This window comes from Xiphophorus maculatus, chromosome 4 (genome assembly GCF_002775205.1).
Source record: "Xiphophorus maculatus strain JP 163 A chromosome 4, X_maculatus-5.0-male, whole genome shotgun sequence".
Classification (NCBI taxonomy): domain Eukaryota; kingdom Metazoa; phylum Chordata; class Actinopteri; order Cyprinodontiformes; family Poeciliidae; genus Xiphophorus; species Xiphophorus maculatus.
Window position 1 is genome coordinate 28,133,253 of NC_036446.1, and position 27,060 is coordinate 28,160,312.

At 39.3% G+C, this 27,060-nt stretch overlaps 1 protein-coding gene across 1 annotated transcript in view; it reads right to left on the bottom strand.

Annotated features, from left to right (window-relative positions):
* Positions 1–27,060, bottom strand: part of trpm7 (transient receptor potential cation channel subfamily M member 7) — a 43,975-nt gene continuing 16,915 nt past the window's right edge. Inside the window, exons 8-40 of the mRNA XM_023332561.1 lie at positions 26,721–26,895; positions 24,782–24,905; positions 23,342–23,414; positions 20,986–21,086; positions 20,487–20,621; positions 20,340–20,393; positions 20,116–20,256; positions 18,638–18,772; positions 18,238–18,515; positions 17,935–18,163; positions 16,607–16,762; positions 16,325–16,468; positions 14,307–14,435; positions 13,885–14,136; positions 13,488–13,662; positions 13,244–13,376; positions 11,778–11,956; positions 11,550–11,682; positions 9,798–10,576; positions 8,945–9,033; positions 7,380–7,470; positions 7,210–7,271; positions 7,078–7,115; positions 6,890–6,918; positions 6,204–6,257; positions 5,746–5,790; positions 5,555–5,620; positions 3,458–3,741; positions 3,177–3,259; positions 2,068–2,273; positions 1,937–1,988; positions 1,734–1,840; positions 1–1,057 (exon numbers count right to left, since the gene is read on the bottom strand). Of these exons, the coding sequence (XP_023188329.1) occupies positions 945–1,057; positions 1,734–1,840; positions 1,937–1,988; positions 2,068–2,273; positions 3,177–3,259; positions 3,458–3,741; positions 5,555–5,620; positions 5,746–5,790; positions 6,204–6,257; positions 6,890–6,918; positions 7,078–7,115; positions 7,210–7,271; positions 7,380–7,470; positions 8,945–9,033; positions 9,798–10,576; positions 11,550–11,682; positions 11,778–11,956; positions 13,244–13,376; positions 13,488–13,662; positions 13,885–14,136; positions 14,307–14,435; positions 16,325–16,468; positions 16,607–16,762; positions 17,935–18,163; positions 18,238–18,515; positions 18,638–18,772; positions 20,116–20,256; positions 20,340–20,393; positions 20,487–20,621; positions 20,986–21,086; positions 23,342–23,414; positions 24,782–24,905; positions 26,721–26,895 (4,844 nt within the window). The 3' untranslated portion in view covers positions 1–944. The remainder of the gene's footprint in view (positions 1,058–1,733; positions 1,841–1,936; positions 1,989–2,067; positions 2,274–3,176; positions 3,260–3,457; positions 3,742–5,554; positions 5,621–5,745; positions 5,791–6,203; positions 6,258–6,889; positions 6,919–7,077; positions 7,116–7,209; positions 7,272–7,379; positions 7,471–8,944; positions 9,034–9,797; positions 10,577–11,549; positions 11,683–11,777; positions 11,957–13,243; positions 13,377–13,487; positions 13,663–13,884; positions 14,137–14,306; positions 14,436–16,324; positions 16,469–16,606; positions 16,763–17,934; positions 18,164–18,237; positions 18,516–18,637; positions 18,773–20,115; positions 20,257–20,339; positions 20,394–20,486; positions 20,622–20,985; positions 21,087–23,341; positions 23,415–24,781; positions 24,906–26,720; positions 26,896–27,060) is intronic.

The window sequence follows — 27,060 nt, forward strand, 5'->3', positions numbered from 1 at the left end:
TTTTTGAGCTTTAGAAACAATGATGTTTGACATTTTATTTGTTTAAAATGATATTCAGTACAAAATGTATACAGTAATACCCTTGTGTTTTGTCAGTTCCCCTGAATAAAATATTTCAATCTGTTGAGTTCATGCCACATATCTGTATCTATAAGATACACTGGATTGTAGTTTTTGCTCATACAATAGCTGATGACAAAGATATAGCAATAGTACCTCTGTAACAATAAAACTAAAAAGGAAAATTCTGATGGACACACTTTCAACACAATAAAATTACATACATTTTTTTTTCTGTAAAAGTTGCATTGCAATCTGCCCATAGTATTTTTTTTAATCATTATTTTTTTTACAAGAGTTTTAAATTCATGTATTTCTTATCATTAGCTAAAAAGACAAAAAAAAAAAAAGAAAAAGAAAAAAAGGATACAAGTTTTTACACATTAAAAAAAAAAAATCCGTGATCCGGTGGCAATCTGCAAAGTTGCAGCAACTCTGTTAGCAGGTTGTCCTGTCTGAAGCTGCTGTAACAGATCTACAATGCACTTGATTTTGTTCTTTAAAACGCTTTTTTTTGTTGGTGAAACAAGGCAACTTCTCAAACGTCAAAAATAAATAAAGCCCCCGCAATCATACTGTACCTGTTGATATGTCCAGCTTACATATATGTACGTATATGTGCATATATATATATATAAGTACATATACGTTCAGAAACTTGTACAAAATGCTTTTAAAAATCCTCCCCTGGTGTCTAAAAACAGAACGATTACAACAGCTGATGTCTGCATGCACAAGAAACACAGCGGCGATTCTTCCAGTTCGTTGGCTTCTCCTTCCTGCTCCTTGGCTTTGATTGGAATACATGGAGAAAATAAAAATAAACACACACAACTCTCTCGCCCCTCAAAAACACACACCAACACACAAAACTGTCTCACTGATCACAGCATCAGTCTCATTGATTGGTGGGAATCTTTGACTCCGCCCCCCGGGTTGGGCGGGTCATCCTGTGGGAAGGTAACCTTATCTGGTGTGTAGTCGTTCCTCTTTAGGTCTGATAAGGAAGAAAGAAAAACAGATATGATAAATGGCAGGTTAAAAGTCAAACAATACATCAACTTTGGCTGGTTCACTGCGAAACGTTTTCCGTCATGTTTGTGCAGCCGTTACACATTTTCCAACTTTTTTTTCCGTCTCTGTAGCTTTTATTTATAGCAGTTAAAATAAGGTCAAATTTTAACTTGGGGGGGGGAGACTTTTTAAAAAAACAACAAAAGAAACAGCTTTTTAGTGCAGAGTAATTTGATATCTGACATAAGAAACATTTGATGGAAAACTAAACGATTTGGTAACACTGAAGAATTGCATAAGACTGGCATGACGGTGTCCTAAACATAACATAACATCTGCTATGAACATGAAGGAGTGTTTGTGAATGTCTGACTGTTGACAGGAAGTGTGATTCGGTAAATAATGACACTTTTAGTGCAAAGTTGACATTTTTAATGGAAGCTTTAGTACAACTTTGCATTTAAAGTGTCATCATTTACAGAATGACACTTCATGACAAGTCATAAATATTCATAAAGACTCCTTTATGTTCATAATAGATGCCATGTCATGTTTATAACAGTGTCGTGTCAGTCTTATGCACCCCTTCAAATAAAGTGTTGCCAACAATTCCAATATGAAATTAAGCAACCTGTCAGCAGCTGGAAAACTCGTCTCACCAGGAAGTTTGAGTTTCCGGCAGCAGGAGTTGCAGTGGTGTTTTGTCCGGAAGTTTCTGATGGCATCGTCTCCGAGGTTGGCAGGTCCGAATATCATGTCGTACGATCTGCAGCAGGGATAGAGGGATAAGTCGGCTCCTGAACTCTCGACTTGATTGGAATTAAAAGAGAAAATGGCGACTCGATGTTGCGAGAAGGCTCACCCTTTCTCCCCGCTCTTAATGACAGACGGATCCGTCAGGATCTCCCCGACGCCTGCAAATGAAAGTGGCGTTATTAGACACAAGAAACGGCTAATTTTTAAAAGAAATAAATGCGCATACACGCGTCTTACCCTGCAGGTCGAGCACCAGCAGCTCTCCCCGGGTGTACTCGTATGTCCAGTGGCTGAAGGCCAGCATGGTCTCCTCCAGGAGGTTGGTGGGAACGATCTCGTCCCCGTTGTTGTTGTTGAACTTCCTGAACTCGCCGGTGATGCACTCTTCTATGGCAAACCACTGACCAGCTGAGTGGCAGTACAGCAGGAACACCTCCAGAAACCTGAACACACAGAATGATGAGCGCGGCTCAAGACCACTGATCAATTTTAAAGGACAGGAACGGCAGCACCACCAGAACGGAAAACGTGCGATTACAACAGGATTGTCAGATGTTTTGATAATGACAACTGATGTGTTTAACAACTTCTTTCTTTCCTAAAATCTTAATGAGATAAGACTTGTTATAAATTTTAGCATCTCATCTACAATCATCTAAAGAAAACGTTCGACTGAAAAGTCAAACTTATGAAAACTACCAGCCTGATGTTGATTACAGTCCTTTGTGGTATCGTTAGTTTTTTTAAAAAAGATGGGTAATCTACCAGAAACTGGAGAACCTCTACCAAAAAAAATGTTTTTTCTCTGTCCAGATTATGTTGAAATGTTTTGACAATACATTGTCAGAGTAGTAAAATAAAATGATTTTGCTTCCTACACATTTTCTGCTTTCTGTAACTGATCGTCAACTTTGTTTCTTCTCTCAAGAAAGAACTTCCGCACTGAACAGTGTTTCTGTCCATACATTGGCTTATCGATATGGCGATCAATGATACAGTAGTTAAAAAAAAAAAGTTTCTTGCTTCTGACCGCATTTCTCTGTACAAGTATGAAAATAAAATGGCACTATTGTTAGCAAGTTTTACTACCACAGAAAAATCGGAAAGCATTCTATTAACACGATTTGAGTGTAGAAACCATTGGTACAGATGAGGTCCGGTAAAAGGCTTCAGAAATGACATCATGCTAGCGCAATGTACTATTTTGTTGAAGAACTGCAGGCACTGACATGGGGTTCAGTGTCAGAGGTTAGACAAGCTGCAAGAGGAGCGCTCTATACACTAGATAAATATAATCAGAAATGAATGAATAATCCGGTTTCTGTGAACAGGATGTGATTGCTTACCTCGGTGAGTAGGGAATCGTCTTTGGCCTGATTTGGTTGAAGGCAACAGTCAGCTTCTGAGCAGCCCGTTGCTGTTGAATTTCCTTGAGTGATAAAAGAAAAAGAAAAGTTACCAAAAGTCATAGGCTGGCACAATTGATTCGGGAAATGTAGTGAAACAGAAAACACTGAACGCAGAAAAGCTGTTGCGAAGGTTTGGCATTTCTTGGATCTCTCCTCTTTGAGGAAACACCCAGACCTTTTATTGTAGTGTAGCACAAAGTACATCTAAATATTCTCACCCTGAGACAAAGATGCAACACGGTCTCCTCCTTGTAGATGCTCTGCCACGTCTGGACCACCTCAGGCAGGAAGGACTTGACTATATAGAGGTGTCCAGGCTTCAGGATGTCGTACTCTGACCAAGTGCAAAGGACCTTCAGAGCCCGTCGGAGTCCTCCACCCATCTCCTCTTTGCTGAGAAACTCTATTTTGGCACAGAGGCCCCGGTGGGCCCAGGAGGACATGCTGTTGTTGATGGTGTTTGGGGAGCTCTCCTCCAGACGGTACACCGTCACCGGCTCCCCTGCGGCAACACAAAGCAGGATGTCAGAGCCACCGGTTTGTGTGCAAATTATTTCTAGCCGCAATTTTTAGATCATTCTCTCCAAGCGCTCATCTCATTAACTGCCAACCAAATGTCGTTATCTTTTAGGATGGGTTAAAATTTCACATGACATTTGCCGTTTCTTCCACTGAGAGCAATTTTTGCCAACGTAACAGATACTAGGCTCAAAAAAAAAAAAGCTGTCGGAACAAGATGATTTCAAAAGCAGTTCTCTGTTCATTAGCAGCTGTTTTGTCAGCATCTCGCAAACATGGAGAAGTCCGATTTGCTTTTTATTTTAACATGAATTACAATCCAATTCTTCAGTAACTTGAGATTAGGCATGGAGTAACTTTTAGTAATTTGTAATTTGGCTGCTCCTACCAAAATAATAGCCTACGCTCTAACGCTGCATGATGAGTTCTGCTTTGAAAATGTTTTAAAACTTAATTGAGGGGCGTGCTGTGGTGCCGCAGGGGGTTAGGCACGCCCCACGTTTGGAGGCCTTAGTCCTCGACGCGGACGTCGCGGGTTCGACTCCCGGTCCCGACGACCTTTACCGCATGTCTTCCTCCCTCTCCTCAACCTCCTTCCTGTCTGCCTACTGTCGAAAAAATACGAGCCACTAGCGCCGCAAAAACTCTTCGGAGAGAGAGAGAGAAAAAAAAACTTAATAAAAAGGCATTAATAATCAACGTAGAACGTAATAAACTCCTTGAACGCATTTTGTAATCTTGTTTGTATCTTGTTCCCAAAAAGTAAACAAGTAGTTGCTACACGTTTTTGTTCCCTCCCATGTCACAGGGTCCGTAGTTAAAAAGTTACAGTAAAATGGAAAATGGAATGAGAAGTGGAAAAGAAAAAGTGTCAAAATGATCCATAACTGAGAACCTTTGCTCGAGTTCTTCTGGTTTTTAACTCGGCTACATTTAGACTAGAGGTGAGAGTCTCTCAGCCGAGGTCAGCCGAGTTATGCTGCTTTGAATCAGAGATGGAAAATAGCTGCGCGTTTGCTTGCGACACAATAATAAGCTCATTTTACAATCTTGTGGAGCAATAAAGTGCACAGTTAAGATTATGCTGTGTTCAAATACTAAAGAGGAACAGATAAAGTGACAAGTGAAACTTGTCATGGTGAGACTGAACTGTTAAACCGCCTACATGTGTGTGATGCTTTTTGTACCTTGATAAAGAACCTAAAAAGGCCAAACGCATAAAACCTTCTTTACGTAAAAAAGAAACATTCAAGGCAGCACCAACACTTTGCTCATTCACTGCGATAACATGCTGAATAATTTTAGTTTTCCAATTCCTAAAACCTTTCCCAGGATTCCAGATATTTTCCTAATGAAAATATTAAGCTTTTCCAGATTAACTTTTATGAAATTATATAATTTTTTACCTATCCTTTAAATGATCTGCATACTAAATGGTTTTAAGAGGGTAACACCATGACAACCACCGTTTGACTTAAGTTATTTTACTAATAAAAAAAACAAACAAACAAAAAAAATCAGCCTTAGCCATCAAGACCTCACATCCTCATAGTCAAAACCAGCACTTCCACTTTAAAAAGAAGAAGCAATCTAATTTTAAAGTCATAATAACTGTAAAAACACAGATGAAACATTCAAGGCAGCACCAACACTTTGCTCATTCACTGCGAAGCAAACGGCAGCGGGACTAGAAGAGATCTCTTATCTGCCTTCATGTTTCCTCATTTTCAGACAGTTGGCTGGTTATTAATGAAGCGGTCAGAAACGTCAGGACTGGTGCATTACAGCGTTTTCACCTCTAGGGGGCACAGGAGTGAAGGGGATGCTCTGAGACAGCCTCATCAAGTTGTTGCGCTCCACAGCTGGAGGAAGAAGAGTGAAAAGCAAAGACTTGCTCATTATTTACACAAGTTACTAAAGTGAATGGATAACAAGTACTTATTATTAACTGAGTGGAAACGTTTGAACACCAGTGCAGTAACCTCACCTGAGTACTGATAGCTTTCCATAGGCCTGAACGGTGAGCCGATAGCTGAAGAAACAGAAATTAATGTCTCTTTAACTAGATTTAGACTTCATTTAGCCAGATTTTAGTAATCCTGAGCAGTTCCGGCGTCAACCACTAGATGGCCATACATAATTGAAAACAATCTAAAATGGCTTGATGCAACAGGTAGTACTAGCAGTTGTTACAAATTTACATAGCATTCAAAATTTGTCATGTTGCAAACACAAACGTCAAAGAATTTTGGAGGGATTTTATGCGACAGACCAACACAACATTTTTGCATGATTGTAAAGTGAATGAAAAAAAACAAACAAACGTGGTTGACAGAACGTTTTAAAAAAGTAAAAGTGTAATGTAAAAATAAGACCCGCTAATAAATATCTTTGGTCTAAATGAGGTCAACTAGTTTATCTTGTAGTGTCAACAGTGAGACTCACAGTCCTTCCTGGCTCCGAGGTGGCTGTGGCGTGCCGTGTACAAGGAAACAGCAACTGTAACCACACAAGAGGAGCAGCTAAGTAAAGGTCTCATTCAGAAAAAAAAACTATGGTCACCATAAAGTGAAGGTTGGCATTAAATTTAAGATGTTTCTGGTATAGAATAATTTTTTTATTTTTAATTAAATAATTTTTCATTGTGAAATGCCTTAAATCCAGCCTGAACTGTACAAACACCACAGATTCCAGCCTGTCTTTTATTTCACCAAGACTGAAGTTTAGAGAGCTTCACACTCAAAAGACCCTGAGAAAGGTAAACGTCCAAATCAGAGATCTGATATTAATATCTGTATCGGTCCAGAGATTGAAACAAATGTACATGTTTGACCAAGGTAGTCAACCTGTTGTTTTTGTCAGATTCTTTATTATTTACTTTACTTTGGCTGTTATACCCCCTAATTGCATTGATCGAACAAATTAAAGTTGTTTTGTTTTACATGTTTGACCAAGCTTGTGAAACTACTTGGTGTAGTTAAGTGTGCTGTACTGGTGCAGAGTTGATAAATTTCTGATTCAGTATATTTATGTTTAAAAAAAAGAAGAAGAAAGGTTTTAAGTCGATACCAATCCTCAGATATCTGTATCGGTAATCTAAGATATGCTAACAGAGCAACTACAGTTCTTACCATTTAATGTTTCTTCCTCAGGAGGTCTCCTGATCGACAGAGAGAGAGAACTGATCAGTGAACCAGTCATCAGAACCCTGATTTAATCTGTCACCACTTTCACTTTACTGTGTCGAAGCATTTGTAAAGCTATATTTGTGAAAAGATTATATTTATACATCAATAAGGAGCAGTGGAAGGACACTTACAGGGTGCTGGCTTGGGCTGATTTCACCTGAACCCTTTCCTGGTAGAGAAGCAACACGTTAATCAAACACAAGTCCACATGTCAACCTTTACACACACACACGCCCACCCCCACACACACAACAAGCTCTTACTAGTACTGCCGCTCTAGGGATGTCTTCAGCTGAAACTCTACTCCTGTCCTTCTTTGTCAGAGCTACACAAACACAATAAACCATCAGAAATCATTGCTACACCATTGTTACCACTGAAGGGAGGACACTGAACTAGAAGATCTAATTTGTAGTTTTATTTTCAAACTTACTCGAGTCTGGATGAAGAAAAGCTGGGGTTCTGTCAAACTCCGTGAAGCCAGCGTAGGAGTTGACCGCTCGGATGAGACCGTGACCTTCAACCTGCGGCCGCAAGAGAACAAGTGGAGACGCAGACAGAAAAAAAAAACAAACTGAGAATGAGAAGATGACGAAGATCTGATTTTCATGTTATCTCTGAGCAAAAAGCTGCATATGCAGGGATTGTTGGTCATGTACAACACAACCAACAGGATACATGTTGGTTCCAAAAGTGACACATTTACAAAAGTTTGTAAACGTGTCATCTTTTATCTCCCATGGTTGCCATTTCTAATTTTGTACAATAAATCCAAAACACTGACTTTAATCGGAGCAAACGAGGAGCAATTTGTGTTTTCTTTCTCATCTGTTCTTTAATTTCTCTAGAGAGGGGCATGATATATGTTGCTTTTTTGAGATCTTTTAATCTGCCTCATGCTATACAGATGGCACTTTATTATCACATAAGGCCATCCCGGTTTGGACAGCTTTTTAATTTAATACAATTTAATTTACGTCAGTCATCTTTATATTAAAATTTGACAACTTTAATAGTATAACAATAAAACAAAAACCAGAAGAAATATGAGAGACAACACTATTTAGATGCTCCATTATGAAGTCATTTACAAATGCTACTCAAAGGCTAAAGCAACTTCATTATTTAACCTCATGCTACGCTATGCAGAAGCTCTGTCTGCATTGAAGAAGATAGTGATCTCTATATAATGAACCTACTTTCTGATGAATTAAGCTTTCTAATCATTTGACCACTTGGGGGCACTCAAGGAGCATTGAACAAGTTAATGAATAAGTTAATGAACATTAACTTATTCATTAGGTTAATGTTTAAAATAAACAGTGTCCACATTTTGGACAGCAGCACCACTGCTGCATTCTTTGTGCCTTATATGATCATGGATGCCTTCTGGTATGCAACCACAAAAACATCCTGCAACATGGAGATTCACAACAATGTGAATTAATCAACTTTATTCTTCTTTTACCGTTAGGGCTGCCACTAACAATTATTTTAGAAACCAATTAATTGATTATTCAGATGATTAATCGATTAATTGGATAAAAAGTGGCACATTTTGCACTTTATTAAACTACTTAAGACTTTTCTATAAATATTAGAAATATATTAAAAGGTGGAAATAAATAATTAAATTCCTTTTTAAAATAAGAAAATAAACATTTATTGCCTACAATACCATGACAGCATTCCTTTAGTGAATTTGAACCGATAATCGGATTGTATATGTATTTTGTACAACTTTGGCTTCATTACTTCTCTGAATATATTTTTCATTTACAGCAAATGGCCTTTTTTGAGTCTGAACACTCCAATTAGCGAATAATCGATTACTAAATTAGTTGATTATTTCAATAATCGATTCATCACAATTAATTGTTTCAGCCGTAATTACTATCGCACCTTGCCATATAGCATGACCAATCATATCCAAATATTAGTAAAAATTAAATCCCTGATCAATGTTTCTTAAAAATGTGAAGATTCCAATATACACACCTGTGATCTAGTTGGTGTGGCCGGGCTTTGCCGTCTGCTGGAGGTCTCTTTGGGCGTAGAGTGCTGCGTATCCACGTTGTCTTTATGTCCTGAGTCCAAATAGAAGATTAGACCAACTTGAAAAACTACCAACAGTTCTCCGATAACGGTGAAGTAACCTCAGCTTCAATATCATATTTCAGATTTCTTCCTCTAACCTCCAAGAGACAAATGCACACCACAAAATATAACATGATTACATAAATCACTCCTCAAAAACAAACTTGATCAAAACAAACTGATGTTGAGTGAAATTTGGCCACACCCAGGAACATAAATACTAGTCACTCATAGTAGACAGAGGAAAGGAAAAAGCAGATGAAGAAGCCCCAGCACCCAGCAGATGCATCCCATAAGCTCAGACTGAAACTCAAACCTCTCATGTTTAGCTTTCTTGTGGTTTTCTTCTCATCTCGTTGACCTTCTGACCCGTTTCGAGTGTTGCGGACAGAAGATGGCCGTCCTGGAGGATCACATTCCCTCCTCCTCCGTCTGTGGGGTCGTTTGGGGACCGCAGCAGGAGGCTGGACGCCATTTTCAAGGCCGTGATCCAACGGCGGCGATGCCTCTAGAGCTTTGGTTTGTGGAGACTTTCTAGCAGATCGTCCCTCTTCGTCGCTGAATGCTTCATTTACGTAACCCCCACTAACACCCCCCCGCATTAACCCCTTTGGGTTCTCAGGCGTTACAGCGCTAGCAAGCAGGCAGGCAGGCTGAGTGAAGTTTGACTCAGAGAGAACAACTACAGACGGATACAAACATACACACTTCTCTTCCTCCTCTACAGCAGACGGAGCTTCGTTTCGGTACTCACCAATAAACGCCCCGAACTCTACAGAGGTGCCGCCTGACTGGTAAAACCCGTCCTGGGCGTGGTCGGGGTGGCTGGCGCCACTGGGCTGAGAGGGGGTGCTGCTGATGCGGAACTGGGCGCTGAGTGCGGGCGCGTTGGGCAGGCTGGATGGCGAGTCAGAAAGGCGCAGCTCTTGCGGACGGGTTAGTTTGCTTTGGGTGAGAGAGTGGCCTTGGTGACGGCGCTCCGGAGGGGAGGTGGGCGAGGCGCTTGGCACGAGGGCAATGGCGCCCGTGCTGCTGGAGGAACCAGCCTCTGCGGCAAAGTGTCCCTGCCCGAATAAGCTCCTCTTCTCCGGACTTGGCGCCGTGCTCGCTCCGGGGTCCTGCCCCGGCTCAGTTCCGGGACCGTGCCCGAATCTCTGACGGATTTGCATCCCGCCGTCTCCTCCTGCGTTGACTCCAAAAAGGGAATCCGCGATGTTGGTGCCTGCTTGGGGAAACGAAGAGCCAAAGTAGGCCCTGACGCTGCGCTTGCCTATCGCCGACGATTTGGAGTCCGTTGGCATGTGCGCGATGCTCGGGACCACGTTCTTGGACAAACTGAGCTCCCTGGTGATCTGCGTGTGGACCTTGCTGGCCTCGGACGCCCTCTGAGCCGTCAGCGTCTTTAGAGTGTCCACGGTCAGAGCAGACAGGTCCTGGAGGTGGCCGATCTGTGAGTCCAGCGTGTGCAAGGAGCGTTTTATAAAGTTCACCTTGTTCCCGACCTCCTTCAGTTGCAAACACATTGTCTCAACTCTGGAAACAAGACGGGAGAGCCGCCGTTAGTAACAAAACTAACTTGGCCAACGAGGTAAAAACACAAAATATTAGCAGCACAAAAAAGTATAGAGAATTTGTTAGAGTTTACTGTAGCATGGCATTACGATTTAAACTTAATATTTTAGTCATCAGAAGTAGAGACTCAAAATGACCTATTTTCAATTCAATTCAACATCAGGGGGTGACTGTGGCTCAGTGGGTAGAGTTGTCTTGCAATCGGATTGTTACAGGTTTGAATCCAGTCTCCTCTTGTCACATGTCGACCTGGTTGGTCAAAATGACTGGAAAAGTGCTCCATTAGTTCAGTCTGTTATTTTATTTATTCCAAAAAAGGAAACTAAAGGTCGCAACTCGCATCAAAGTATCTTCAAAAAGTTGTTTTGGATTAAGATGCTTTCTCTTCTTTTAGTGTATTTCTCATGATAAAAAAGGCTCAAGTACTTAAATGAAAAATCTCTAGAATTAACCAATTTAATCCAATTCATCAGAATAATTAATACAAGTTGTTTACTAAAATAATCGTCAAATGCAGCCCCAGTTTGTAAGCAATTCCACGTAATTTGCTTTTCTGCTTCTTTTTAAATCTCCGTCTGGCTACTTGGTTATAATGTTGGAACAGATGGAAGATACTTCTTCCTCCTCCTCTCTCTGCTCTTTAGTTCTGCTTTGCAACCATGAATCTTCCTTTTGAGCTTTCTGGGGATTTAGGGCTCATAGTTCAGGTTATTTTTTGACCTACTGAGATGCTGATCAGCTACTTGCAGTTGTAAAAACAATTTCTTATTGCCACGGTTACACACAATAACCAACTAACTAACAATTGCTAGCATGAGATCAGAAATCCACCACGTATTTCAGTGCGTCTCTAAAAACATTATGTGAACTTTTACGCATCATATATTGTGAACACATGTAATATTAATCCTCTGATTGCCTAAATCAGCCTCACCTTTCAGAGGTAAGACGGATGCGCTCTTCGCTGCCCGAGTGAAACTGATCATCCCTTTCGTGAAAGTACGTCTCCACACACTGCTCCTCAAAGTCGTGAAGCTTCTTCTGGTCGTCCTCAGTGAGAAACAGCTCTGCAAAAAATAAAAACCAAAGATTTTAATAAGTGAAATTATATATATTGGTTTATTTTGAAAAAACCCCAAACAAACAGAAAAAGGATCATTACTTGGTCCGTAGGTGCTCTCCTTCTTCCTCTTTCTGCACAGGCAGAAGAGGGAGTATATATGGCACAGGAGGATGAAGGGGGGCGGGAGGACAGGCTTCTCGTGGTAGGCCATAATGAAGTGATAGCGCTGGTACTTCCACACCAGATTGGAAATGGACTTTACTTGAATATATACATTGCTGCAAAGCAAAAAGCACATTACAATTAGAGGTCGTGCTAACGGAATATTTTCTGTTTATGACCGCCCCCACGCTCCCCCCCTTTTTTTTTTAAACGACGAGAAAATTTGAAGACTGTTGGTCATTTTAACAGGTTATAATTGACTGGTGTACATGGGCAGACATTATATACTTTACGCAAAGATTTCATCGCGAAGGCAACTAAAACCAATCAATAAAAAAATCCTATCTGAATATCGTCTCATGGACTCTGAACTAAATGTGTCTGTCTGACTGGGAGCTGACAGCGTGTTGAAGAGTTATGGACCGGACGCTTTGGGGCGTCTGGTTACGAAGCGCATTGCAAACCTTTGGTAGAAATGGAGCGTTTAATTCCAGTCTCCAGTACCGGAACAGAGAAAACTAAAGAGAATGCAACGTTAATCCATTTATAGTCTAAACAGAGGAGCCGGGAGTTTATCTTGAGGAAATAAATAAATAAATAAAGGTGCAGAAGTTAATCAGACCGTAACACGCTCAGTGTGCTGCACAACCAATGCGGACACGGCTTTACTCACACTGCGGTTTTAACAAATGGAGCTGGAAGGCGTTACCCTCCTGCACCTAGAAGGAGAGCTGGCAGATGTAACGTCTGTCCGTTTCGGGGAAGCGAAACAACGCAAAAAAATAAAATAAATAAAAAATCCCTGTAAAGGCGCACGTCTGGACAGTGGACAGGGTAAAAAACTCGCAGAGTTCAATTGATCGGTTTGGATCAGACAGATCCAACTGACTGATGAACCAGCGTAATTTCTCTGCAGATGCGACCAGGAGGAATTTGTGAGGCTGTGCGTTCAGGACCCAGCGGGTGAAGTGTTGGTAATTAAAGTGGAGTCATTTAATTAAATTTATTATAAGTTGTTGCGGCCACAGTCAGTGTTTTTTCACTGTGGAGAACAAGTTAGATGCGATCATCTGCTTTATGTGTGATGGGATCTGAATTCAGGTTCAACTAAGTAAATATTAACTAGAGCGCATAAAAATGCGGCCAAATAGCCTAATGTTTATCATTTGACGGGTAAAAATGTTACATGACCTTTTTTTTTTTTTTTTTCCGCTGTCGGTCAAAATGACAGATAACCAAAAAGTCTAGCGCGACCTCTGGTTACAATAAGCTTGAATCTAAGAGCATTTGAACACCTCAGACTGCCCCTGTTGCCAATAATAAAAACAATCAAAATAAAACATCAAGGAGTTCACTACAAAAAGTCAACTACTTTATTCATTTGTGAAAACACTTGCACTCACTTAAAGAAGGCAATAAGGAGGTTGACCATCAATATGTACTGTACAAAGAGGTAGACTGCTTGCAGGAAAGGCGTGAGCCACACTATGTCTGAGCACAGCTTACTGGCTGAGGGTTCGCTGTTATTGGCACACGCTGTGAAGAGGAGAAGCCAGTTACAATGACAAGTCATGTGCTGAATAATCTGACAAGAACTTAAGAGAAGTTACGTAATTGTTAATTATTTTCAACATAATCAATTCTTACGATCAATTTCATAGGCATAGACTTCTCCGTACATCATCCAGTACGGCTGGAAAACCACATCTCTGGCCAGAGTCCAGCTGGGCTCCTCGTTGGGGTACAGAATGGCTTTTCTCGGGACGCCGTAGCTCAGCAAGACAATGGCCATTATTACCACAATATAAAACATGTTGGCAACCTGAAAGACATGCCAAAGTGGTAAATGCAACATGAAACCAACGTTGTCTGAAATATAATTCTTAGTTTAAAGTTTTTTTCCTCATGCTTGGGTAGAAAAGCCAAAAATGTTAAAGAATACCTGGTCTATACAAATGAAAGCTTATTATTGCAATAACACTTTTTAGTTTCTCTGATTGGTCAGAGAAACTAAAATCTCAAATGTCCAAATGAATGTGCTCACCATTTTAGCGATCATCATGACATACGGCCCAGCCTGCTGGTTCACGGCCAGGATGTCCAGGAGTCGGACATACCAGAAGATGATGTTGAGGCAATACACTGTCCGCCCGGGGATGAAGGTGGACTCTCCACCCAGTCTCAGTCCAAAACCGATAAAAAACGTAGAGATGGCCAGGAAGTCAGACACATTGAAATAGTCGCTGAACCACACCTTTATTTTTTGGCTTATTTTGCCCGCTTCAGACATAAACATCTGAAAAACACAAAAGGGAAACAACTTAAGATGAAATAAAGTCAGAAAACAATGTCAGAACTGGTGTAGAACTTCACAACAAAAGCTCCTAAACATTCAGACTGGTGTGTTGCTGAAATAGGAACTTTTTGAATGATGACTTCAACGGTGCACGTCTTTGTTCCACAAACCTCGCGGATTTTCTCAATAGCAGAGGTGAAGATGTAGAGGATGACCACCCATTCTAGAGGAGAAGGAAGGTCGGCCATTTTCACCAGGACCACATACGTGTACATCATCAAGTAGCCCAGGTAGAAAAGCTGAAACGAAGGAAGCAAAGGGACGCAAATAAAATAGAAGAACGTTGAAACAGGAAATAAGGTAACAAAAAGGAGATAAAACTTGTGACAGGAAATTAGTTGCTCTTTTACATATGATTTGATGATTGTTTCAACAAAAACTGCATCCAAAGAACTATATCAAAGACATAGGATAATGGCTCTTTAATGTCGAGGAACGATATTTTACCTTTTGGAGAGTAAACCTTCGTTTTCTCATTGAAATGTCTTTTATAGATTCTCTAACAGGAAATAAATATGGGCCAAAAGCCCAATGAAAGCAGCAAATTTTCTAGTTTTACTGATAATTGTGGTCTCAAAACTCAGCATAGGGACTATTTTATTTAACTGCAAAGGGACACTTGTCAGTTTTTTACCCCTTTAGTGGAGTTTAGTAGAGTTTTCAGCACAGCTTTTGTCAAAACTACAAACACAGCACATTAAGCAAAATAAAACTGTTGAATAGATTGTTGATCTTCATCTTAAACTGGCAAAAAAAAAAAGAAAAATCAGCTTTAAAGCAGGAGAGTTAAGGTTACTCAAATATTAATTCCAAATGTTAACAATAGTCAACTTCATTAAAACAAAAATATTTAAGTTATATTCATCATGGTGCTTAACTTCACACTATAGTTGTGAACCTTCTTTGACCCGTTAGTGTTAAATTAGTGTTAAAATAAAAAGCTTCTTGACCTGCCTTCTAGTGGTCAAATCACTGTAATTGCAGATTTTTAAAAACATTTGGAATTTAACTGATCAGAAGAACAAAAATGTAAAAAGTACATTTGCTAAAAAAAAAAAAAAAAGAAGAAAATTTGTTCATCTTTAGCCAAAGTGTCACTAAATGACTGTGTATATTAGTGGATTTTAGGTTGAATCAATTTTATGACATCCAGAATCAAACTGAATCTTTTTAACTGGATATTATTGGATTCTTTTAATATACTTCTGCAAAACTGAATATGAAGTGGACCCGTTTGTGTTGTAAAATGCCTTCAGATGACATTTGTTGGGAATTGATGCAACAAGAATAAATTGAACTGAATTGAATCTTAAGAGGGGAATTCAAAGGATCAAGACGGTGAATTTTATTTGAACGCAATTCCGGGTCTTAAAAAAAAAAATCATTGTTCATTTTGCTCATTTCCTTTGCTATAATTTGAAGTTCTGGCTCAGCAGATCACAATTTTGGGGATTTAAATCAGAATAATTTGAAGATATTTTTTGTGTTTGAAAATTTATTTTTCTTTTGAAAAGAAACAAGTAAGTCACTCAAAGTGCAGCCTGTGGGAAAAAAATGTATCCATCAGCCTCCTCTTGCAACTTTGACCAGGTCTACGGTTTTTAAAGCAGCTGAACCTTGACGTGTGAGGCTTGAAGTGATGGAAAAATCAGTCACTCTCCCACCGGTGACGCATAAGTCAATGGTGCAGAGTCAGACTGGGGTGCTGGAATCGGGATGGAAACAGGTACAGCTGATTTAGATAAGCGTAGGCTGAGGCTGTATTATGTTGGCCAGTGTCCAGTGATCTTATCGACGCCCCTCGGACTTGAACAACATGAAAAACAGCCCGGTGTTTGCAGATAAAACCAGCCGCATTGGATCCCAGGCTCCAGGGAAACGGCTCTGGGCTATAAATAGTCCCAGGTGGGAAAAGACTAGCTGAATGTGCAGAATCCTAGTTATAGAGGATTGTGTTTAAACGCAATGAGCCGACTGATTGTTCTTTTGTTTTTGCAACATGACAAAAAACAGTTGCAGTCAACAAGTGAGTGAAACGTGCCAAAATTCTGACATTTGATGTGTTACGGATTAAAAGATCACAAAAAAAAAAAAAAAAGCGGTCAATGTTTTTGCATTAATTTCATACCGTATTGGACCAAAACTTGACAATGGGAGCATGGTAGAAGGCATAGATCTTCCTCGTTAAAGGAAGCTTTCGGGAGCGGACTTGTTTCTCCATGTCGTTTTTCACCTCCGGATGTTCGTGGGTTCTGGCTTCCTTGAAGACGTCCTGTGCAAAAGGTTAGAGAGGCCGTGTTGGACGAGCAATCAAGTGACAGAACAGCATTTCATTCAAATCTGCAAAACTCTGGATTATTTTTGCCGTTGAGGAACCCGCAGCAGACAAATCACGAGGAGTGAATCCTACCATCTGGATGTCTTCGGTCATGTTCTGAAAGTTGTGCTCGCTGTCCTCCATGGTCATCTGGTGGTCGTCCTGACTCTGAGGGATGTGAGCCATCTCCGCTTTAGATTTGTACTCCAGAAGCAGGATGGCAGGAGGCACCAAGATGCTCAGAATCACCTGAAGGAGCGCAGGATACACACTCATGTGGGTGGCTGCTGCTAGATTTGTCAACGTCAACTATATACACATGTATCTGGATAAAGAGCATCATTGAAAAAGTGTTGTTTTTTTTTTAAAGGAAACTTCATCCATTATAAATATTACAGATTTAATAATTTTGGTGTTGAGCTAATGAGTCCAACATGCTGTTTTCCAGAAAAGTGTAATAATATATCTAGCCAACATCCTTGTTTTGAGTGTGTGAATATACTTTGAGAACATTTCTGTATTTTCTTTTTAAAAACATTGTTTAATGGTCTTAAGTAATTTTTAAAAATGTCTAATTCTGAATTTTTGGGTTTTCTTTAGCTGTAATGATCAGTTGAATTTACAGAAATAAAAACTTAATATTGTGAGCACAATAAATGTAGATTTGAGCTTCCTATGTCTAACTCAATTACTGAAATGAACTGATAAAAATCCTAATTTAGGCTGCAACCAATGATTACTTTAGTAAATCAATTATTTAAATCGAATAAAACTACTGGCACATTTTTCATTTAACCAACTTACACTATTAGAAATAGATTATAAAATAAGATAAATTAATTCAGTTCCATTTTGTAAATGCAGGATATACATATTTTTGTACACTTTTGATGCAATTACTGCTCTGTGGGAGTATTCTTCCAGAAACTGTCATTTATTTTAAAAGTCTGTATACTCCAGTTCACGATTGATCAATTACTAAATTAGTTATCAATTATTTTGACAATTGATTAATCCGATTTATCGATTCAGCACTGACTTATTGAGATTTGTACATTTCTTTACTGAAAATTCAAAGGCAACCAGATCTGCTTTTGCGCATAAATTTGACTAATTTGATTGACCATCAGTATTCAATTAGTTTTTGAAATAGACATTACATTGATCAGTTCTAACATGGATTTAGGAATTATTTGTGTATAAACTCTCATTCAAATTACTATAAAAAGTTTACTCCAAAAGGAACCATCATAAATGATGCTTTTCATCATTAACTATAATACCAACTAGACTTCAACAACAACAACATTAATGAGCAATAACAATAATAAGAGCTTAATGCAAGGTCCAGATTCTCCCACTAAAAGTCCACCCAGCCTACTGCTTGCAACCAAAAATAAAGATCTAGATGGAGCATGAACCTTGTACCAGGAGTTCTTGCGCATGTTCAGCCGTCCCATCCACATGTCTGACAGCAGCATCTGGGTGCAGGTGTGAGCGACAAACGGCCGCAGGTGGGAGGAGACGGCCAGCTTCAAACACGTGGAGTTGCTCCAGTTCTTCAGCTCGTATGTCAGCAGCTTCATGGCCATGGTCTCGTCCTGCCTGAACGACTGCTCCAGCAGGTCCACCGCCAGCGTCCCGAACTCACTGAAACGCGTCACGGACGTTTGTTAATATGGGAATATTGTTTGGCGAAAAAAGTGAGTGTTATGCGACCTCACTTGGAGTACTCTTTGAGTTCCTCCGAGGTGTCGTCCACCACGTCGCTCTTCTTTGCCTCGTAGCTCATAGAGCGGCAGAGTTTACAAGCCACCAGCGCCTTGGCCATGTTCTCCTCGCCGTGCTGCCAGAAGAAGAGAGACATCTTCTGCCTCTTCATGAGCACTGCCCAAACTAAGAGCTCGTTGAAAGGGTAGGGGAAGCGGCGGGTCTCTGGGTCGTCGATGTCCACGATCTCCTCCTTGCTTCTTTTCTTGTTCTGCTCAGCGGTACTCTCCAGCTGAGGAGAGAGGCAAGGCTTTAGCGGCGATTTCATCGAAGCAGAAAGACTGAAAACCTTTTTATTTTCAGGAAAGTGTTTGGAAGAAGCCTCGTCTTCTGTACTGAACAGCAGGTGTTTACCTTGGGCTTGTACGGCTGCGCCGTCTTGATGAAGTGATTGTGTCTCGTCTTCTCCTTCTTGTCGGCCTGCATGCTGAAAGTCTCATGATTCTTTCTCAGATGAGAGCCAGGACCCGCAGGGTGGCGTCCAGATCTCTGTGCAAAACACAAATATTACCAGTCACTTTCCTCCACTTTGTCTCAACCTCAAAGACAGGTTTCAAAAGATGCATTATTAAAATTAGGTCTTAAAAATCAATCACTGATCTCCCTGCTAAGTATTATTGCACATAAAAGATTAAAAAAAAGGTGATGCACGTATTTGACCAAAGTAGCGCTTTTTGAATCCAAAAGAAAATGAAGGGATTACTAGGACACAAACCCACGAGATGAGACGAAACAATGAGTTCATGAGAACAAGAAAGGATTTTAATAATTTAAAGAGAACTTCAGACCAAAGTTAGGCTGCAAAATTCCTTTACTCTGTATTTTTACAGATTTTTGCCACAAATTAATGCAATTTTTTGATTTCTTAAATCTCTTTAAATCTTAAGGGAATGCTTCAGCTTTGCTTGGCCTCCAGTACATCATGTACCATATCCAGTAACTATGGATAGTGTGATACTGTGATGGTAATGTCCAGCCATTGGTTGTTATTGCGATGTTTTCTGCCTCCTTCAGTCAAACAAGTTGCAGAGCTTATATATTGTTGATGTCTGTAACTCTGTTGCCATTTGTACTGATTTAGGAGGAGTTGGAGCATCTTCTATCACAACTTCATCAGGTGAAGCCATGATGACCGCAAATGGCTAGTGGTCACAAGATATCAATAAATATAATGATGTTCTATTATTGCGACGAGATCTTGTCAGACCCCAACTAGATTATCAACCTGATATACATGAGAGCATTGAAACTTTAACTGAGGCTAGCTTACTTTTTGTATTACTATTCTTAAGTCATTTTAAGGCCTTAATTTTAGAAGCATGAATTTAAGGATTTTTTTAAGGATGCATGCACTTTGTAGTTTTTAAGGAAAAATATGGTGAGAATTGCTGGTTTTGATTTTAAAAATATATATATTTGCCATATTGATTTCCTAATAAGAGCCAATTAAGGGGAAGCAGGTTAGTTTCGATCAATAAACAATGATTAACTCTAATTAATGGTTTTTGCAAAACTTAATAAATAACCTTGGATATGGTTGATAGAATAATTTGTGGTCTCTTCTCCACAATTTATTCCAGGACAGCATAAATAAAAAGCAGTATTTTTGATGACTAAATTCCAGGAGATTTTAGCAGTACAACTGAATGCTAATTAGCTAATGTAATAAAGTAGCCCATCTGATGAGTCAGATATAATCACACAGTCTTACACTGGATTCTCCACGTTAGTATTACTGCAATAAATGACAACATTGTAATAAAAGACCATACTTCTCTTGAAAAGTTACATTTAGTAGGTCAGAACCAGAATTAGCTTCTTTTTCCACCCACCCTATTGCTGCCGTGGAGATTGTTGTAAATGATTCGGAAGCGCTTCCTGGTGTAGTTGCACCTGTAAGTCCCGCCCATCAGGAACTCGATGACCAGGCCCACGTCGATCAAACTGATTTTATAGTTTGGGGGAAGATTACTCTGCGATACAGAAACCACAAAATGTTAGCAAGGTCCCGCTTCACATCGACCGATCGACGCCATAAAGAGCCTTGATCCACTACCTGTTTAACGTCTCTAACCAGGTGGAGGAGAGTTGGGTTGTTGGGAGGTTGTTTCTGGGGAAAAAAAAAAAAGATTAGATTTAAACAAAGCTCACCACTTACGGGTTCTTATTTATTGATGAAGTAGGGAGTGTTTCACAAGGCTACCGTGTTGTAGAGCTCCTCCAGCCGACTGATGGTGAGAAAACGGTGCATGCTGACGCCATTTTCTATGAGCAGCTTCACAAAGTCCACCCTGTCCATGACAAGAGCGTCCAGCATAGCTTGCTCCAAAGAGCTCACCTACCAACAAACAAAAACCGGTTATGAAGTGCATTTTTGTAGCAAAACAGTGTTTAGAAAACAAAACATATTGGGAGAAAAGGACAAAAAAAAAAGCAAAAATAAATATCCATCTTCTCATTTACGCAAGAGTCCAATTTTAAAATAAACACAGGCCTGCAGAGTCGCTTATGAAGACAAATGTAACGGGGTTCATGTTACAGTCAAGACAAGCAGTTCCTGGCAGCCTGCCCTACAAACCGAGGTCGTTCTGGGTGAGTCCGAAGGCTTTTAGCTGAGCAAACGTCCCTGGGAGCCGTGGCTCCCTCTCTCACACACTCACGCACTCACCCCCACACAAAAACAAATCGTTTTCAAAACATACCAGAAGCTGCTGTCCGTACACAAACACGTGATTCTTGGCAATGTCTACGCGATCCCAGGCCAAAGTCAGGACCAGCTGATCGAAGGCAGATGCGTTTGTGCCTGAAACACACAGGTCCACTCGTTAAGCAGCTCATGTAAATGCATTTGCTTGAAAATAGGCGATGAAATATTAACTGTGTTTTTAGTTAGGCAGCTGGAAAGGTATAATACAGTCACTTACACACAAAGAGCAACAGATTAGATGAGCTAAATCCAAGAGAGCTGATCCCTTTCATATGATCGGCTTTGTAAGCCGTCCCATTGAAATCATCATTAGGGCAAGTCATCACAATCATTGACATCGATTTTTATAGCCAACTGAGGGATTTGTTGTTTTTGCTTTTGTAAAAACTGTAAAACCTTTTTCATTTAAATTGGCGTATGCAGGGAGAAGCTCAGGATATTTTTTCTTTTAATTTACAAAGCTAAGGACACTGGAGTTTGAACCTATAGATAAGTTGGGCCTGAAAGGAGCAAACTTTAACGTTTCACAGTGAATCATCACCTGAACCGCTCTTCATAAGCACCTAAAGACACAACAATGGGCCATCAATAAACGGGCTGAAAAGAGTTGAAGTTTTCCCTGAATAAATGCTTCACACAATCACTTAAATAAGCATAAAGTTACTAAAATAGGGCTGAAACGGCTAATCGGGTTAAACGTAATTAATCATTTATTGAAATAATCGTCAACTAAATTAGTCATCGAATAATCATTATCTGAAGTACATGAACTCAAAAAGTCCATTTGATAAAAGAATGCCCTCAGAGCAGTCAATAAGCCAAAAATACATTTTGTATGGTCTGTAAATATGATCTATCCAGAAAGACTCTAGTGACGTTTTAAACCTCATCTTGATTCAAATTCTGTATAATAAAAATAATAAAAGCAGTGAACTCCTTTAAGGCTACTTTTGCTATCCAACTATTAATAAGTTAATCCAAAAAATAGTCAACAACATATTGATGTTAAGTCGAGCAGAAAGCCTTTCACATGTTCGCGTTACATGTACTTTGTTTACTGTAAAATGATCGAGCTTTATTATTGTATTTTAGGCAATAAAATTGGGTTTTTTTTATCCTTTCAAATTTTTATTTAGAAACAACATGGAGAAAATGCATCTCATCTGTTCACAAAGAGCGATATGATCTTTTACAATCCTCTTTTCAGTTCGCTATATAATTCTAGACAGCACACCCTTCATGTGGTTATGGTACTTTTATTCTTAAAAGAATTTGGATTATTTTTATTTTCTTATGCATTTCTACTATTGTATAAAATAATCTTAAGTAGTCAAGTGAAAAAATCTACAGAATGTGCCTTTTTTTTTTATTTGATTAATCGTCAGAATAACTGATCACTTAAATAATCGTTAACTACATCTCTAAGATAAAATCAGACCATTTCTTAAACTGTTTATTAGAAACATTTATACTTTTGCCTAAATAACACTATTTAAGGTGACTTATTTTATTTTTAAAAGTTTCTCTTTTTTGTATTTTGTGTTGGCAGGTTTACTGAAAAACATTTTTTGTAAAATAAAACAGCATAAATGTCTGATTTGATCATAAAATAACATGATTAGCAGCTCCGGTAAACATAATTCACTATCTGGATGCCAAATTACAATTTCAATAGAAATGTAACATTTTTTGGCAAACTTTGCATCTTGTACGTGTGTTGTTGCTTCTCCCTTTTCTAATTTTAATGAGCAATCTATTGCATAAGCTGCATCTTGTAGTGGTAAACAGAAAAGCTTTGTGTATTACCTAATGACTTTAAAAGCTTTGAGGTCCTTTTAAAAACAGATTTTTATCAAAGAAAGGCAACTGCACCTTAGAGCAAGACATTTTGTGCTTGACTGGATGTCTTGAATGCCTAAACTGGTTTCTCTGAACCGTTAAGTAGTTAAAGGCAAATATTCCGGTCTTAGCAGGGATGACCTGGAATGAGGGTGAACGAGCCGCAAAAATGTGCTCCGAGGAATTCGCTCCTCCTTTGTTGGAGTAAAGTAGAATCCCTGCACCTCCAACGCAAAGACTGAAAGACACGAGACTCAGAAACGGTTGGAACGGGGAGTTCATGTGAATGTGAGCAACCTGATCTCATCGAGAGCACAAAGAGAAGGGCACAGAGGGGGAACTGTGTTCTCAAAGCATATCCATATCAGAATGAAAACAGTGAAAAAAGGCTATATTAAACTCCAAATACCACCCCCAAAAAAGACATAGGACTTCATCTAATCTATTTCTCCTATTTTATTAGACGAGCTGAAGAATATAATGATGGTTTAGTAAGCAGCCGTTTCACAAACCTTGGAGCAAGGCCCTCAGAATAGCTACGTCGATGTCTTGGTGTTCCTCAGAGCTGATGTGAAACACGGTGATCTGTTGACCAAGAAACAAGATCGGATCGTTACCAGGTTCCCACACGCCGTGCCCAGATGTTTCTCGTTATTTCACCCAGGCATCCGTTTGTACTGCTAACACCGGGGTCCTCGGCTGCCATCAGAGACGCTGTGAGCGTTACTATGACTTACACTGCTAAAACACTAAATTAACCAAGAATTGGTCTAGTCTAGTGCAAATGTCTGAGTACACTTGAAATAGGTAAGAAATAGAAGCTTGGTTTGAGTCAATAACTCCTTAATATTGATGAAAAAGTGCTTGTTATAAATGAAATATTCTGCCTGGGGGACAAAACATTTTCCTCATGTTATAAGTTCAAACGTCTTGTTCCACTTGCAGATCATTTCACTTATAACCTGCACTTTGACGTCAATATTAAGTAGTTATTAACTTAAAACAAGCTCCTATATCGAGTTGAAAAGTTGTTATAAGTTAGTACACTTGAACTGGAACAACACTAAGATATTTTGAGCATGTTAAGATTACTGTGGTACAAAACATATGTGTCTTTGCATTCCTTGTTCATGTAATTTTATACTGCCATCATGTTTGAAATAAAATAAATAAAAATTTGCACTAGAATCTAAACCAATATTTGGTTAGATTTCGTATTTTTGCTGTGTGATGACCTTTTGAGTTGGAGGATAAATTAGCTCAGCTCATTCGAAATTCATTTTAAAAACATGGAGTAAAAACAATTACCGGTACCATCATGAAATTTCGTCACCTGCTTGTTTCTGTTTCTCATCAAAAATCTGCAGTTTCATGGTGTAAATTTGCCAAAATGTACATAAATAGACTAAGCAAACACAGGGTCAAAGTTCACTGCAAAAAGACTTGACTCAGTGAAAACATTATTCTCTGTTTATTTCCTAAAGCCCCCATGGGAAAGTGGAGGGTGGAGGCTGGGGGTGCAGTCACTCACAGTATATGACTGAGATGCCCAACTCCTCTGGTCTGCAGCGTTTACTTTTAATTAGATTCAGTTTATTGAACCATTTTCAGTCTGCTGCTATACCTGGCTGAGTGTGCATGACACATCCAAGTAGATCCTGTGTAGTAATAATGATAATAATAGTAATAATAATAATAATAATCAGGGTTTCCCCAGTGTATTATAAGCCTGGCGGACCACCAGGCTAAACATTATTTACTTTAAATGGGTTTTTTAAAATATACACCAGTTACAATGATGGCAAAGATGGGTAGAGTTAGGTTTATATATAATAAAACAATCTTTAGCAGGCAGACAATTATCCATTTAAAAAGATAATGTTATTTGATTATACATACACACGATTTATATATATATATATATATATATATATATATATGCAACATTTTACCAGTTCTTTGCTCTTCATGCACTCCATGAGCTTCTGAAAGAGATGGATGGCTTCGTTCTGACTGAAGTTGAACGTTTTCTTGATGGTTGCGACGATGTCCGTCTCCACCCCGTCGGGAAGGCCGCTGCGGAGCGACGATTAGAGTCATACACGACGCCATAAAAGTTGGATTTTGAATCCTTCAGCAGATAATATGAACTCTAGATTACAGGAGGCTTTTATCTGATGTTCTACTACTGTAATGATTGCATATCGGAAGTGTTTTACAAGCTGCACTAAACTGAGCAAATAGTCAAAGAAATTTACTCAGTTTTGTCCATTATGAGCCTCTTAACACCCATATGGGTCGGATTTCAAGTCAAAACATTTGCTGTGAGGCAGGTGTGTTGTTGGTTCCTGCAGGATACGTCAAACACCAACCTGTTGCCACAAGATTGAAGAATGTGTAGAACGAAGGATATTTTGCCAAGTGCTAAGAGCTACAACTTTCCTTTCGAAGAAACTAGACAGGCTGCAACAAGAGGAGTGAGATAACCCACATACCAAACGAATGCTTATAAAGTCTCCATGAGCTATGGTTAACTAAATTACATCCCTGTTGGATGTTTGGGGTTTTGATCTAAAAAAGGGTAAGAATGAAATCATGATTTTATAGAAATAAACAACAACAAAAAACTCCTCAGTTCAGTTTCAAGTCTATTGGGGATAACTAGAGATGCAAATCTGTTGTTGACCAGAATTAGCAAGTTGTTTTTTTTAAAGGCTAGCCCGTACTCGTGATTCGTCAGTCAAACCCAAAAATACAACCCTTTTCAGATCAGTGAACGCACCAGGTCACGGGGACATTTTCTTTTATGTAAGCGTGAAAGGTTGCCTAAATCCACCATTTGAAAATCATTTGCAAAAACACTCTGTGTCAAACAATAAACTATTTAATTATTCAAGTAGGCGCCAACAATTCACCTGACTTAGTTTGGCATTAATATTTTTGGCTGACCTAACAGAGTGACATATTGGAGTAGAGTAGTGACCTTCTTTCGGTTTGCTGCCTGTCAGTGAGCAGCAAAAGGTGGAGGAGGGGCAGCCCTGCATTGCTGCTCTCAGGCCAGCAAAATAAAACTTGCTTAGACTAGCGGCAAATATCACAAGGCTAATTGAAAAAAGACAACTTATATTTGTAGATAAATATCTACTCTCAGAAATTTATTTTTTAAAGAACCATTAAATTTCTATTTTTTGTGATTTAAAATAAAGAAACACAAAAAAAGCGAAAAAACAGAATAGATTTTTTCTCTCTGATGGAAAAAAGGGACAGATTCCACATAATTTCCAACAAACAGATGTAAAAACATATGATAAGTACTTTTATTGTCATTCACTGTAGAAATTAAACTCAAGTATTAAAGGACTTTCACTCCACTCGGGCTGGCTCGTTGTTATGGGCCAATCTTTTTGTACACAGACATGTGTGTCTGTGTAGACACATGTCTGTGGACACATGCTAATCTTGTGTCCTAAATTCTGACTTCTGTGAGTCAGACTGCGACTTGGAGGAAAAATGAAATCGAGTAAACATCGCTGGCGGACTACTGTGGTTTAAGCTCAAGCAGCAGCTACAGATTTGATAACAAAAAATTCAAAATGTGAATTAAAACTCAACAGGTTTTAATTTTTTTGCTTTAATTTTGCTCTTAAAGAAAAACAAAACATACTATTTAATATATAAAACATGATGCCATGCTTTTAACTAAACAGCCGTTTAACTTTTTAAAAATATCTACAGATCTCACCATGCAAACTGATCATTATTATTCATTCTTTATTCTGACTTTGCCTTTTTCTCAACTATTAATTATTTCATTCGGGCTTTGACCGGGTAAGCCGACACCGAAACAGCCTACTTTTTATTTTTCATTTGTCCTCTGTGTGTTTAACCTACCCCCCCTCCTCTGTCTGCTTGTGGACGTAGGCCAATATGTCAGCAGCACGGCCCGTCCCCTCACACACCACCACAGGAACAGGAGGGCTCTCCTGGAGGTACTCCAGCACAGTCAGGATCACGTTTGGACCGCCCTCAAAAATCAGCGCCACGACAGGAACACACTGCCCAATTCCTAAAAACAAAACAAACAAACAAACAAACAAACAAAAAAAACCCCACAAAAACAATCAAAAGAAGGGCAAAAGAGTGAATTTACACTTGACTCTTTTGGTGCGCTTTTTACTAAAACCCACATTTGCAAACACAGAGCCTACAAGTGATGCAGAAAACCTGCTGA